Below are 15,142 nucleotides of genomic sequence, written 5' to 3'. Positions count from 1 at the left end.
CAAACCAAACCTTCTTGCTGTGAGGCATGAGTGTTGCCACTCAGCCACCGTGATATACACACAAAAACAAACAGGAAAATCAAACAACAGGAAAATCAGACAAAACAAGAAAAATTGGCCAGGCGAGGAGGAGGCAGGGGGGCGGAGGAGGGCCAGGTGAGGAGGAGGAAGACCAGGTGAGGAGGAGGAGAGCCGGGCGAGGAGGATGAGAGCCAGGCGAGGAGGAGAGGGAGGCGGGTGGAGGAGGGCCAGGCGGGGAGGAGGAGAGGGTCCAGCTGTCATCGGGGCATCTGAAAGAGTTACACTCCACAGGGGGAGTGGGACAGGGGACAACATGTGAATAGCATTGCTGATGAGAAAATAGGACAAAGCAGAGGATAGTGCTCAGGTTGCCATACTTCCCCCAGCTAGTTACTCCTACTGCAGCCTGTCTTATCCCGGGTTTTAATGTCCCTAACTCCCTCACTATGTAACCTGGTCTATACTGAAGAGGAAGGTTTTAAGCCTGGTCTTAAATACAGAGACTGTGGGGGCCTGTTTAACATCCAATCCAATCCAATCCAACTTTATTTATAAAGCACTTTAAAAACAACACAGTCGACCAAAGTGCTGTACACAGGTTAAAACACAAAACATGAGATGGAATAACATTAAAAACAGAATATGATAAATGTCAAGTCTTTACACTGAGTTAAAAGCCAAGCTAAAAAAAATGAGCTTTAAGAAGAGATTTAAAAACAGGAAGTGAATCGGCCATTCTAACATTCAGTGGAAGTGCATTCCAGAGTTTAGGAGCAGCCACTGAAAACATCAACAGGGAGTTGATTCCATAGCACAGGAGCTTGGTAACTGAATGCTCTCCCTCCCACTGTACTTTTAGACACTCTAGGAACCACTAATAGTCCTGCATTCTGAGAGCGGAGTGCTCTGTTTGGCTGGTACGGGACAATAGCATCTTGCAGATAGGATGGGGCCATACCGTTTAGGGCTTTGTATGTCAGGAGGACGACTTTGAATTTGATTCTAAGCTCGACAGGAAGCCAGTGCAGATATTTTAGTACAGGACTGATGTGGTCTCTTCTTTTAGTTCCTGTTAGGACTCTGGCCGCTGCATTTTGGACCAACTGGAGGCTCCTTATAGTACTTTATAGTACTTTATAGTACTTTATAGTACTTTTGGGGCAGGCGGCGAGCAGAGAATTACAGTAATCAAGTCTGGAAGTAACAAATGCATGGATGAGTTTTTCAGCATCGTTTTTAGGTAAAATATTTCTAATTTTAGTTATATTTCGCAGGTGAAAGTATGCGGTTTTACAAGCTAGGTTTATATGGGCTGTGAATGAGAGATTTTGATCAAATAGGACTCCAAGATTTTTTACAGTAGGGCTAGAAGCTATACTCACATTGTCAAGTGAGATTATCTGGTCCGACAGAGAATCTCTTTGACCTTTGGGACCAATGACAATGACCTCTGTTTTTTCAGGATTTAAGAGCAGGTAATTCAAGGTCATCCAGGTTTTGATGTCCTTCACACAGGCACTGAGTTTATCTATTTGATCAGTCTGATTTGGTTTCATTGATAAGTACAGCTGAGTGTCATCAGCGTAGCAGTGAAAATTAATGCCATGTTTTCTGATAATGTTACCCAATGGCAACATATACAGAGTAAATAGGATTGGACCAAGCACAGATCCTTGTGGAACACCACAGGCTACTTTAGAACAGGGAGAGGTGCTCTGGTTTATACTAACAAACTGGTACCTATCTGATAGATAGGATTTAAACCATTTGAGGGCGGTCCCTCTGATTCCAATGTCACATTCTAACCTCTGCAGTAGAATGTTGTGATCAATGGTGTCAAACGCTGCACTGAGGTCCAGTAGGACCAGGACTGAAGCCAGCCCGTTATCAGCAGCTAGTAGTAAATCATTTGTTACTTTAAGCAGTGCAGTCTCTGTGCTGTGGTGAGCTCTGAATCCAGATTGAAATTTTTCAAATATATTATTGTCCTGCAGGTGGCAGCAGAGCTGTTTCACCACCACTCGTTCTAGAATTTTTGAGAGGAAGGGAAGATTGGAGATAGGTCTATAGTTGACTAATTCATCAGGATTTAGGTTAGGTTTTTTCAAAAGGGGTTTAATCACAGCATACTTAAAGGACTGAGGAACGTAGCCATTTTCTAACGACATATTTATTATGTTATGGATGGAATCTATTATTAGGGGGAGGGCTTCTTTGAGGAGTCTGATTGGAATAGGGTCGAGCATACAGGTTGATGGTTTGGACGACATGATGGCTGAGGTAATCTCCACCTCATCAACAGGAGTAAATTTATCTAATATTATTAGAGGATCCATGTGGGATATTGGCATTACAGACTGGATTAGCTCAGAGCTGATTTTTGGTGTAGCTTTGTTGATTTTGTCTCTAATGGTTGTAATTTTGTAATCGAAGAATTGAAGAAAGTCATCACAACTAATATTCGAGGGGATAAGAGACTCATTAGCAGTGTGGGAGTTTGTCAGTCTGGCTACAGTGCTGAACAGAAATCTGGGGTTATTTTTGTTTACTTCTATTAGATTTGAATAGTATCTAGTTCGGGCTTTCCACAGAGCGGCCTTATAAGTGAGCAGGCAGAGCTTCCATGCCTTCAGAGACTGCTCAGAGCGCGAGCGGCGCCAAAGCTTCTCTGTGCGTCTTACATGTTGTTTGAGTGTCCTGAGCTGTAGCGTGTACCATGGAGCTGGAGGTCTTGGTTTAATGCTTTTCTGTTTTAGCGGAGCTACAACATCGAGAGCAGATTTTAAGGTGAGCATTGTTCTGTCAACCAATTGATCAGTGACAATTGGATTAAAATTATTCTCATTGTCACATGACATATCTTTTAGTAATGGCTCAATAATTTCTTTAAACTCTGTAACCGATTTATCTGATAATGTTCTTTTCATTATAGTTTTTTTTCTGTGGGACTGGATAGTCTTTTAGTATAAATTGAAAGGTAATTAAGAAATGGTCAGAGAGTATAGGGTTTTGAGGAAGGACAATTAGATCATTAATCTCAATACCATAGGTTAGAACGAGATCTAGAGTGTGATTGTGACAGTGAGTCGGCTTATTCACACTCTGGGTGAAACCGATCCCATCCAGGAGCGCGCCAAAAGCATTACTGAGGCAATCACTGCCGTTATCTACATGAATGTTGAAATCTCCAACTATAACAATCCTTTCCCAATTCAAGACTAAACTTGAAATGAAATCAGAAAACTCTGTCAGGAAGTCGGCATATGGACCAGGAGGTCGATAAATTATTATAAATATAACAGCTTTTTTGTTTTTCCAATTGGGGCACGTAATGGAGAGTGCGAGGCTTTCAAAGGAGAGGTGTGTATAGTTGGGTTTGGGGCTGAGAATTAGACTGGAATGAGAGATGACGGCCACACCACCACCTCGACCTGTGCTCCGGGCACTCTGAAAGTTCATGTGACTTGATGGTGTAGATTCATTTAGTCTAACAGTCATTTTCCCAAAGCCATGTTTCAGTTAGGGCTAACAGATCAATATTAAGGTCACCAATTAGCTCATTTATTAAAAGAGATTTGGAGGAAAGAGACCTGATGTTTAGCAGTCCACATTTTACACACTTATCATTTTGTTTATTTGCGGCACATTTATTTATTTTTATTAAGTTCTGACAGCTTCCTTGTCAGAGTTTAGAGGTGTTTTTTTGTGCTTTTTGTACGTGGGGCACATACAGTCTCTGTCTGTTTGGAGCTGTTCCCTCTGACTGAGTTGTGCTTCACTGGTCTAAACTGCTCCCTAATGTCACTGTCACTGTCACTGTGCTTCCCTGAGCTATTCTGCGTGCTAGTCTTACCTGGTCAATCTAGACTAGCAATCATATTCTGAGCTAACAGGGCGGAGCCAGCCTGCGTGGGATGGATGCCGTCTCTACGTATAAGCCTAGGCTTCCCCTCAAATGCCCTCCAAGTATCTATGAAGACGACACCATTCTGTGGGCACCAACTGGTCAACCACTGGTTGACTGCTGAAAAGCTGCTGTACATTTCACAATTGGTGTAGGTTGGGAGGGGGCCAGAGAAGTACACGGACTCCGACATTGACTTAGCCAATTGACAGACTGCAGCTATCTGTAACTTAACCACCTCTGACTGACCGCGCCGAGTATCGTTACCCCCGCGTGTATAACGATCCGGCGGTACCTATTCTTACTTTTCTTTAAAAGCCTAAGATTCCCCTCGATGTCACCCAGTCTGGCTCCAGGGTAATACCGCGTGGAAGCTGCAGGCAGTTCCACGTCCCTGACTATGGAGCTCCATTTGACTAAAGTGTCCTGGGTCCAGTTCAGGGGAGCAAACCTGTTCTGGACGGGGAGCTCTCTACTCTCAACCCTGTGTCCCTGGTCTGCTACAGTCCTATTCTCAGCCCTGTGTCCCTGGCCTGTCCTACGCTTTCTTCTAACCGTCACAAACCTGTCCTGGTCTGATCCCGGCTGCACGGGTTGCGCTGGGGGGCTAGTCTCACTAGTTACGCTAAAGCTACTGCGGTCCGCGGTCCCTACTGCTGCTACCTGACTGTAACTCAGGGTCAGAGCTTCCAATGAGCGGATCCGCGTTTCTAACTCTGAGATCCTGGCCTGTAGGACTGCCACTACACTACACTTAACGCAACTGTCCCTATCATCGTCAAATAAGCCAGGGTCATCACTCCACATATGGCAACCAGGGCAGGGAAGAGCGAGAGAAGAGGAGGAAGGTTTAGCCATGATGCTAGTCGGCTAGGCTAGTTCAGGCTGAACCGAGAGATAGAGGGGCTTAATCCACGAAGTGCGGCGCAATAGATGCTGAATAAAACTTCGGTGGTTTAACGAAGTATTCAGGCACTAGTGTAGATGTTAAAAACTGCTTTTAAAACTGTAAGGATTCGTGGATTAACAATTTCAGGAGAGAGACACTAGATATGCTAGATATACAACTCGCAAAACAGAATGCACTCACCCGGAAATGACGTCAGTTCACCCAGCCACTCATACCATAAAAGCTGTACTATAAGAGCTGTACTATAAGAGCTGTACTATAAGAGCTGTACTATAAGAGCTGTACTATAAGAGCTGTACCGTAAGAGCTGTACCATAAGAGCTGTACTATAAGAACTGTACGAGCATAGACTACATACAGTTCCCCTCAAAGAGATGAATAACCGCTACGCTTTGCTGCCAACTCTTAGATAGAGCCTTCCATTCATCAGTAATAACAATAATATTTTCATGATATTTGACACATTAAAGAGAGACACTACAGGCAAAACTCTTATCATGTGATCTACACCTAATGATGTTTTATTATTTCATTGAATCTACTTTTGTCCATTAAGCAAACTATACCTCCAGCAATGTTTTGACAATGGAACAACCTGAACCTTGATATTGTGGTTTAAGCTCTAAAAAGTTACTGTGTGTGCTATACTGACGTCTATGGAACAGCCCATTAGTGACCCTCTCGCCAGGGCTTTCTTCATGATGCAGTACAGCTGCTCAGGAGCCTGGCTCAGCTCAAAGAACTCTGTTACTCCTCCAGTGAAGTCCTCCATGGCCTCCAGAGTGTTCCCTCCTTTCAGAGCCTCATACGACCCGTGCAACCTGACACACAAGGGGGGCAGAGGTCAAGAGGACACATGGCAGAGGTCAGAGGACACAGGGATGGTCAGAGCTGGCTCCAAAGGCTTTACTACAGAACTACAACGTGGAAACTGAGATTGAGATTGGATGATGGGGACATCAGTTAAAGGTTTAAACACTGATAAAATAATTTGAATGGACTAGAACTGCAGAATGTGGGGGTTGAGAAGTCATAAACCACCATATTTTCATTCTATGACAAAAGCCTTTAAATGCATTTAAACTGGCTCTGGCTTTTCAGGGTTTCTGTACTATGCATTTGCAGGCAGAGTCTGCTGCATAAGCAACATAATTGATGTTTATACATTTTAATTAAAAAAAAATTCAAGTTTGTGGCACTGTGAGATGAGTAAACAGGAAAATACTTCTGGTTTATCTTCGGCTTTTTCTGATGTTATTTCACTTCTCTGTGCCTCTACGCTGTGTTTTAGCACTTGGCTAATGCAAATGCATATATAATATTTTTGATCTTGTGGCAGGTGTATAGATAAACAGGAAACAGCGTTTGATAACATGCGCTCGCTTTAGTTTTTGCTCAGCATGTTGACTCAACATATAAATCGCATTCACGAAAACAAAAACAATGGTTTGAGTCTGAGTTCTGTCTTATCCAATCATCTCAATGCGGTGCATAGCTCCTACTGAGCTAAAACATACCAGGAGCCAAAGAAGCCAAACCTGCCAGCATGATTCACTGTGAAAAAACTCTGGGACTGTCCTGCTCCATAGAGAACCAGTGTAAACAAGGCTTTTCATTTGGAGCAGTTTAAGTTTATGTTTTAAGCAGTGCTTAATGTCTTATCTTTGACTGAGGTCTAAACCAGATTTAAACTGAAAGACTAAACCAGGATTGAACAAAGTCTAAACTAAGTCTAGAGTAGTCAAAGGACTCTTGTGTTCCTCAGCTCATTTTAGACAGTGCAAATTCCACACATTTTTGAAGGCAGAAAGAGAACATAGGAGAAGCAGAAAGTGGCTTGCACTCGTTGGTGACAGGACAATTACTTTGCATAGGCTTTCTCCAGCAGAGCACTCCAGAACTCATTTTTCCTGAAGGACTTGGTGAAGATTAGCTGGTTCCTGCAGGTTGGGATCCGGTCGTCCACCAACACGTCAATCCACTCACCATAACGCCAGAACTGAAAACACACAAAACACTCCAACTTCTACAACATTCATATACTTGTGGAGATAAAACAGCCAAAGAAATTCACTTGTCAATGTAGCTCTTAAAGCAAAATAACATGAGAATGGCAAGAAAAATGTGAATGCAATCACAGACAAAAAGTAAAGTGGTTTGCTATGGCTGCCTTGTTTCTAGTGAGACCTGGAAGTGGAAGATGCCGGCATAGTTCTCGGTGAAGCTCTGGTCTGGAGGGATGACTCGATAAAGCAACTTCTCGTTCAGAGTGAGGCAGGCGATGGCCGCTAGTAACCAGCAGTCCCCTGATGACACACAAACCATTACCCCTCCGTGATCTTGTTGCAGGATAGGGCAGGACAACCTTAGCTGGAGGATTTGACCTGTTTTATATCTTACACTCTCAGTTTTTTTAAATAATTTTAAAATATTATTGTTAGGGTAGAAGTTATATTGTAGTATTGTTACTAAATTTGCCATTTGCCAAAACTGTACTATTAATACTTTTTGACAAAACATACACATTTTATGATCATTTACAAATGCCAAACTTTTGGCACCATTTGTGTTTTTAATGTCAGTGTAACGTCAAGATTTCTAAAGAGTCGGATGGACCACAGGAACACAAACAGGTACCATGGGTGTCAGTGTCCAGCTGAGCTTCAGGTCTGATAAACCACCAAAGAGCACAGACTGTCACTATATGAGTCCAAAATGATGACGTAATAATTTATCCAAGTCCTTACCCAGCTCTCCCTGGCAGATGTCTGTTCTACTGGCTCCATCAATGATGAATTGCGGATCATCACAAATTTCCTGTCAAAATATAATCATAGTATTATCATTATAAAAAGTGTGGACTTCATAATTGCGTGGCTAGTTTTGGGTATTGCTGGCCTCATAAGCATTTTTGCTTCAGTCAAACTGAGTTTTGTGTCTCGTTCTACTGTGTAGACTGCAGGCTGCATCTGTAGGTGTCGCTGGTTCCATCCTCAGCCAAACACAAAAGCAAACTGCCTGGTTCAGATTACTCCATTCTTCTGTGGTGTAAGTGCTTCATTTGAATTATGACTTTCTTTCACATTTTCTCTTTGTAATTCTGTGTTATTGGTGTGTTGGTTTCTGTTATCTGTGATTACAGATGTCCCTGTGTGTTTTTTGTCATCTATATCTGAAAAGCCCATGTGAATCCTTAAGATTAAATGTCAAAACAAAGGATGTCATAAAATTGGTCTCGTACTGTAAGTTTGATGATCTGCATCAAAATTGAGTAATAGAATTTAATCCATTAGTAAAATAATTGAGTAATGAGGACATTACTCAATTATAAATCTTTCAGTGACAGTCAAATTGTGATTTGATTGTCACTGTTTACAGTGTTTACAGTATTCTTCCAATATCCATACACCTAAAGTTTGATCTGTTGCAGTGCTTCCATTCATTTAATATTGCAGGTTTGAAGGTTTTATGTCATTGTTGTTTGGTCTTCAGTGAGAAATAATTGAACTCAAGGGTCCTGTTATTCAGCACAGAAAGTGTTTTTCTATATTCCTGAAAATCCTAAAAAGCATTACTCTTCCACTTCTATGTCATGTGAGGCGGTATTTTTCAATTACTTTTTGCTATATTCACATTTGAGAAGCAAACGGGTTGAGGTAAATTGGATATTGAAATCAGAATGAGTCTAATGAAGGTGAATATATTTTTAGCACTTTCTGGATTGCCAGCCAATAACATGAGGGGTGGAACAGAGCATTGCATAGTCTGAAAGCAAAGGTTGTTCTGTTATATATAATATAGGTCTTTTTAAGGTCAGGACTACACCCTGGTCTCCACTTGGACCAAAGCTTCTCTTGTGTAACATCTCTTCTAGTTTAGTGTGTGCAGACTAAACAGACAGTGAAAGAGGAGGTGGGAGTCGTGCTCAGGTCCAGAGGGCAGCCTTTGGTCAATACTGCTCCTGTGGTCATCTGCTCTGGTGAAAATGTGCAGGATTAACACTGATTCACACTGCGTCACTTTTAATCTGATGAAAACTCCTGTATGGAAGTGACCACTGACCTGCAACACATCCTTGAAAATTTTGATTTGACTTTTTAAAATTTAATGTTTAATTTGTAATTAGATTGGCCGATCTGCCCCTGTTGTATTCTCACATATCACCACTAGATGCTATCTCCGTTACTGCTGTCTAATAGTGCAAGCTTTGGTGTAATAGAAGAAGACCAGAGAGCACAGGTGAGTCTGAACAAAGGCCCGGTGAGGGGAAGGGGAAAGGGCTAGGTAAAGGCAAGAAGGAGTTACATCTGCCCTGTAGTGGTAAAACAATCTAATAAAGTTACAGGTGGTAGGTTAAAAGGTGCACTTTATGTAACTTTCCTAATCAGGTCACCTTGTCTCCATGGAGATGTTACTGCATTACCTGGAATGTAATTCAGGAAGATTTTAGGTAGCAGTGGCTTGCCAAGTGATCGAGTTGAAGCAACAGGCAGAGGTAGAGAATTTTGTGTCTGAATGTCTGTGTCAAACCTATTCATGTCCATGGAGACAAGTTCTATGCCCAGATATAGGTCAGATCTGTGAAGAGATATTTTTAGCAATTACAACATCTGTAATTGAAATGGAAGATAGATAAGTTTAAAGACATACTATGGAACATTCTAGGCAAAATATAAGATCTGTTACATAGTAATTATTAGGCATTCTATCCTTTTGACATTTACAGCACGTCTTAAACTCAACTTTGGTGTGACCCTTAGCCACAGGTGCACACCACCATCAAGTCCTGTTATGGTGGTGGTGGGTGTACACTGGGGGCAGCAACCTTGAGTCTAAATTTAGATGACGATGTGAGTCATGTGATCAAGACTCAGCACTGTTTCAGCTGTAGCACTGGTCATCTTCTCTGATTTTAGCACATTGAGTCTCTTTGTTTCCATTAAAGATCCAATGATATTCTTTACTGAGGCAAGTACATTTGCACACCTTAAAAAACTAACCCAGGGCAGATTTATAAGTGTGGAAACCTGATTTTCAATCTGTGACTAACTTGTCCCTGGCTTTTGAGTGCTGATATGAGCTCCATATGCAAGATTATTTAAACATTTATGAGTGAAACTAAATATAACTTCACCTATGTTTCTGATGAGAAAGCAACATTATACATGGCTGTAGGCTCAGAAAGTCAATCTGTCACTATACAGGACTTTTAGAATATCCATCCATCCATTTTCTTCTGCTTATCTGGGGAAAAAAGACTAGGGATCTAGAGAAAGAGAGAGTCAGAGAGAGAACGAGTGAAAGAGAACAGGACTGAGACAGGGTAGAAAGAAAGAGAAAGAAAGAAAGAAAGAAAGAAAGAAAGAAAGAAAGAAAGAAAGAAAGAAAGAAAGAAAGAAAGAAAGAAAGAAAGAAAGAAAGAAAGAGAGAGAGAGGGATGGGTCATGGCTGAGAGGAAAAATACTGAGAAAGAGAGAGAGAGTGAGAGAGAAAGAGGGAGGATAAAATGGGGAAATTAGAAAAAGAGAGGGTAGAGAAGGACAGTGAGGGGGTTGAGATATGAGGTAGAGCGAAAGACAGTGACAAGAAGAGGGTTAGAGAAAGAGGGAGGAAGAGAGAAAGGCAGTGAGCAAGAGGAAAAGAAGAGTGTGTGTGAGGGCATGGGAGGGTGAGGGAGAAGAAGGGAGATAGAAAAGGAGAGTACGACGACCATTAGAGAAAGTAAGGCTTAGAGAAGGGCTGTGAGAGAGGGGTGAGAATGAGTGAGGTGGAGAGAAAGGGCGGAGACAGAAGGAGAGAGACAGAGGGGGGAAAGACGGAGAGAATGTGCAAGAGAAAGGGGAGAGACAGAGAGAGAAAGAGGGAGAGAATGTGCAAGAGAAATGAGAGAGAGGGGGGAAAGAGGGAGATAATGTGCAAGAGAAAGGGGAGAGACAGACGGACAAAGAGGGAGATAATGTGCAAGAAAAAGGGAAGAAACAGAGGGAGAAAGAGGGAGAGAATGTGCAAGAGAAAGCAGAGAGACAGAGGGGGAAGAGGGAGAGAATGTGCAAGAGAAAGTAGAGAGAGAATGAAGTAACATACAGAATGATAGTGAGAGAACAGGTGGAGGGTGAGAAATAAAAACACAGACGGGGCAAGGGAGTGAGAGACTGGGAAATGCGTGATGGATACTGATGCAATGTGAAGAGAGAGAATGAGAGTGTGTGATTGTGATTGAGAGAGAGAAAGAGTGGGAAATAGAGAGAGGGGAGGGGTGAAAGATTGAGAGGGCAGAGAGAGAGAGAGAGAGAGAGGTGTGAGCCCAGAGTCATCCCACAGACATGCAGCGGATCAGCTTTACCCCACCACAGATACAACAGTGACCTGAGCCTGTGTAAACCTCTACTAAACACTATTGGTCAAATGACTTTGTAAAACTAATCTGATTACTGACTACTGATTACTCCCTCTAGATGTAATCTAATTACTACCATGATTACTTTGAAAAGTAATTTGATTACTGATTACTATAAGTTACTTTGAAAAAAAAGGAAACATGCAACTCAGAAACTAATTTCTGAATTGTAAGTTTCTTCCTAATGATGCTCTCAGTTGGAGCCTGATTTTTCACAGAGGCCACAATCGTCCATAAAACAGTCTCTGGGTTTGGTTCACAGCTGCAGCTCACACCAGAAGCATGTCTGTTTGACTCTTTTATGACACACTGTGGATTATACACAGGCAGGGAAAAGTAACTAAAACTTACTAGGACCAAGTAACTGTAATCTAATTACTCAATTTTTTATTGTAACTGGTCACATTACTGCATTACTAAAAATGTAATCTGATTACAGCAATCCCTTACTTTGTTTGTAACTAGTTACTGTCCAACACTGACAATATTTAATTACAAAGAAATGTAGCATCCTTGCATGGCTCACACAAGAGGAACACTTTGTAACTTTGTTTGTGTGGCATTGAACACATTTCCATAGAGACAAGCAATTGATATTTTGCAGTTGATGTCATCAACATTCTCTGGGGTGTGATACTAACTGTAGACACTACTCTGTCTGAAACTCTGTTACTCAAGTTAAACTTTAATCTAAGTTTTGATTTAACAAAAGAAATAAAGAACTGACTTCGTTGGGCATCCAACAGCTGAGCTGATCTGTGCTGTAGTCACTCGCACAGAATTATACTGACAAGCTAGCTAACATAAGCCAACAGTTTTTCAGTTTGCCGCTCTCATCATTTTGTTGAAAATCTAAATTCTGAACAGGACCATGAATGCTGCAATTGATCACAGTCTTCTGAAAATGTGTTGTTTAAATCCATTTTGATATTTTTCTTGAGTTTTCAGACAATCAGATGACTTTTTTGGCAGTGTTTGCTAATGTGTGTATTGTGTCTCTCACTATAAAGATACATGAACACCATCTACGTGATGTCACTGCAAATCAACTGATGCCACCAGGCTGAGACACAACACCTGGTCATAGAAAGAGTTCATTTTTTTAGGAATTAAAGCAAGATCGACTGAATTGAATAAAGGAAAGGTATACAGGTTTTAATGCTATGCTGTGGAACATTCCAAGCACACCAATATTCATGAAGACAAGCAAGTGGCGTACCCTCAAGCACAAAATTGCATAGTGCACAGGAGATATATAACTGACTCACTTGAACTTTACAGTTCAGCATTATTTATGAAATATTTAAAAAAATCTAACATTTAGTACAGTACTGTGTACTAACAATATAGTAAAAATCTGACACTACAGAAATAAATCTTTCCTGAATCTTTATAATGATGACTCTCTGTATGCTTCACAAGTATAAAACACATAGACTAGTATACACCCATGGACCTCTATGAACCTACTGGACACATGTTAATAGAACACAAAGTATGAACATTTAATGTGGAACATCACAGTAGATTGTCTAAAGAGTGTTTTTATTTTCATTGTATCACAATCAAGTTTGGAATTTTAGCATCATGAAAACACTAGCCTAAATAAATCAAATTCATAAGCAGCAAAAGCACTTGTGGTGACTTACCGATGGGCGTTTCCACTCAAACTTCATGGGAGGTTTTTCACTGTAGAACAGTGAGGAGTCGCTGGCCGGGAACAGTGGGTCTTCAAAGAGGACGTTCTTCTTCACATACTTATCCCGCAGCTCTAAGAACGTCTTAAGCCTCTTGGCGTCCTTCACCGCCTCATTTCGAGTCAAAATGGCCGAATAGATAGAGATTCCCCCGGCCGGAGGGTAGTCCAACTTCTCATCTGGAAGAAACGATGCTTCAGATCCAACTATGACTTTTACAGTGGTCTCCTCTTCCACCAAAGGTTGTGCTTGGTCACTCATCCTGTCTCAAGCTCTACTGCACCAACAGCACATTAGAAAGTAAAGTTTTGTTTTTGCTAAAATAAGCCTGTAATTTCCTGCAGGTTGGGAAACACTTTCAGTTCCTTAATTTGGCTGAGAGAGTTTGAATACTGGTGGGTCAGCTTCTCCTGAGTGTTTTCAGAACTCACACGTTTGCCTGTAGAGACACTGGTGGAGCTAAAAATATTTTAAAGGGCAGCGAGTGAGAGAGGTAGAGTGGGAGAAGAGAGACAGTGTGTGTGGAAAGAGAGGCAAGAGTGGTGTGTCTACACTTAAAGATGGGGTACTGTGGTCCCTGGTTTATCGCGGGGGAAGTAGTCAGCTTTATTTTTATTATTATTATATATGTTTTAAGGTTGTAAAACCCCTCTCCAAACACCTTATACACTTTTCTCAGACAGGCATTAACATTTTCTCATATTTCTCTCTTGTTTAATTAATTAATAGTGACTTAGGCATATTTCCTCTGACTGTGCCTCTTCGTCCTGGGGCCACTCCGCTGTAGGGTCGATCTAAAATTGATGTAAATTTGGCTGAACACATTCTGTACTGTACATCCTGATTGGCAGTCCCTTAGCCAATCAGGATGCAGAACACAAAGTGCATTCATACACTGTAAAAAAGTGTGTAGAATTGCATTGGAAAAATCAGCGAAACAGCAAGACGTTGAAATAGCGAGAATAGCCCTAACGACCCTGCTATTGTTCTCATTGTTCTGGGTCTGAGGATGGAGTTATAGATGGGGGAGAGATTATGTCTCAGGCCCCCATTCCTGTTTAAGGAAGGATTCTCTTTCCTTACAAAAACAGCTTCTTTAACTCCCCTCTCAGACTGTTTCTTTTCTCTGGCTAAGATCTGAACTTCACTAAAAAAGTGGCTTTGGAGGCACAGTTAGTGGCACAGTGGACTGGGGTCCAGAGGAACTCTCCCGCCAGTGTCTGAACCCAGAAGGAAAGGTGTTACCATTCCTTACACAGCGGGTGTGTCTGAAAAACTTCAGAGAATTTTCAGACAGTATGAGATTCCTGTTGTTTTCAAACTCAAAAACACTTTAAGACAAAAACTTGTTCACCCAAAGGACAAAACCCTGAGCCATAAACAAAGTAATATAGTCTACTCCATTCAGTGTAGTGAAGAGTGCAATGAATGTTATATTGGAGAAACTAACCAGCTACTCCATGAGAGGATGTACCAACACCGACGTGAGAGCCAAAAGTCTTCACTCCAACAACGATTTGTCCAGCTGACAAATTTAAACTTCCTTTGCTATGTTTTTGTATATTTATAGAGAATTGTCGGGTGGGAGCATGGGTGACATAGGCTTGTGGGCGGAGCATTTTACAGGATCTTAAAGCTAACTGTAAGGAGGCTTTGAACAGAGCCTGGGAGATTACTCAAACATGCATGGATGACATCTAAAACCTCTTCAGGAATGTTTTTGTTGAGGGAACAATGTTATAACATGGTAGAAAGCCCTGCATAGTGCTCTCTCTTTGAGGTAGGCTTTCATACCTTACTTTTAAATAAGACATATTATGCTTTTGTCTGCTATATTATCATAGTAAAAGGATAGTTTTTATAGAAACTTTGAAAGCAACTTAACAAAAGAAACAAGTCCACTTTCTGAGCAAAAAAAATAGGATGAAAGAGGCGCGGGTTGCCGACCCCTGGACTAGACTAACCTGATATGATTGTTTTGATGGTATAAATACTGTATGTATGTTCATTTGTCAGCTGAGGGCGAAACAACACTGTCAGAAAGAACAACTCTTTGATGATTGTGAGCAATTGATTCAATAAACGTTTTGATTCAAGACAACTTCTCTGTTGATTTTATATTTTTAAGGTTTTTACTATTAGAAATTCCACAACAATAGCAATATATTGTGCTTCAGAATCAGTTATCATGGCTGGCCTAGTAACCCAGAAGA

General features: G+C 41.3%; 1 protein-coding gene across 2 annotated transcripts in view; it reads right to left on the bottom strand.

Annotated features, from left to right (window-relative positions):
• The window catches only part of capn3b (calpain 3b), a 33,477-nt gene extending 20,155 nt beyond the window's left edge, over positions 1 to 13,322 (bottom strand). For both annotated transcript variants that reach the window (XM_055232086.1, XM_033990905.2), the window contains exons 1-5: positions 12,882 to 13,322; positions 7,583 to 7,652; positions 7,023 to 7,141; positions 6,701 to 6,834; positions 5,488 to 5,656 (exon numbers count right to left, since the gene is read on the bottom strand). In XM_055232086.1, coding sequence (XP_055088061.1) covers positions 5,488 to 5,656; positions 6,701 to 6,834; positions 7,023 to 7,141; positions 7,583 to 7,652; positions 12,882 to 13,190 — 801 coding nt within the window. In that variant the 5' untranslated portion in view covers positions 13,191 to 13,322. The remainder of the gene's footprint in view (positions 1 to 5,487; positions 5,657 to 6,700; positions 6,835 to 7,022; positions 7,142 to 7,582; positions 7,653 to 12,881) is intronic.
• Positions 13,323 to 15,142: the final 1,820 nt, after the last annotated feature.

This window comes from Periophthalmus magnuspinnatus, chromosome 24 (assembly GCF_009829125.3).
Source record: "Periophthalmus magnuspinnatus isolate fPerMag1 chromosome 24, fPerMag1.2.pri, whole genome shotgun sequence".
NCBI classification, from domain to species: domain Eukaryota; kingdom Metazoa; phylum Chordata; class Actinopteri; order Gobiiformes; family Gobiidae; genus Periophthalmus; species Periophthalmus magnuspinnatus.
This window is presented reverse-complemented; position numbering and strand designations above follow the sequence as displayed.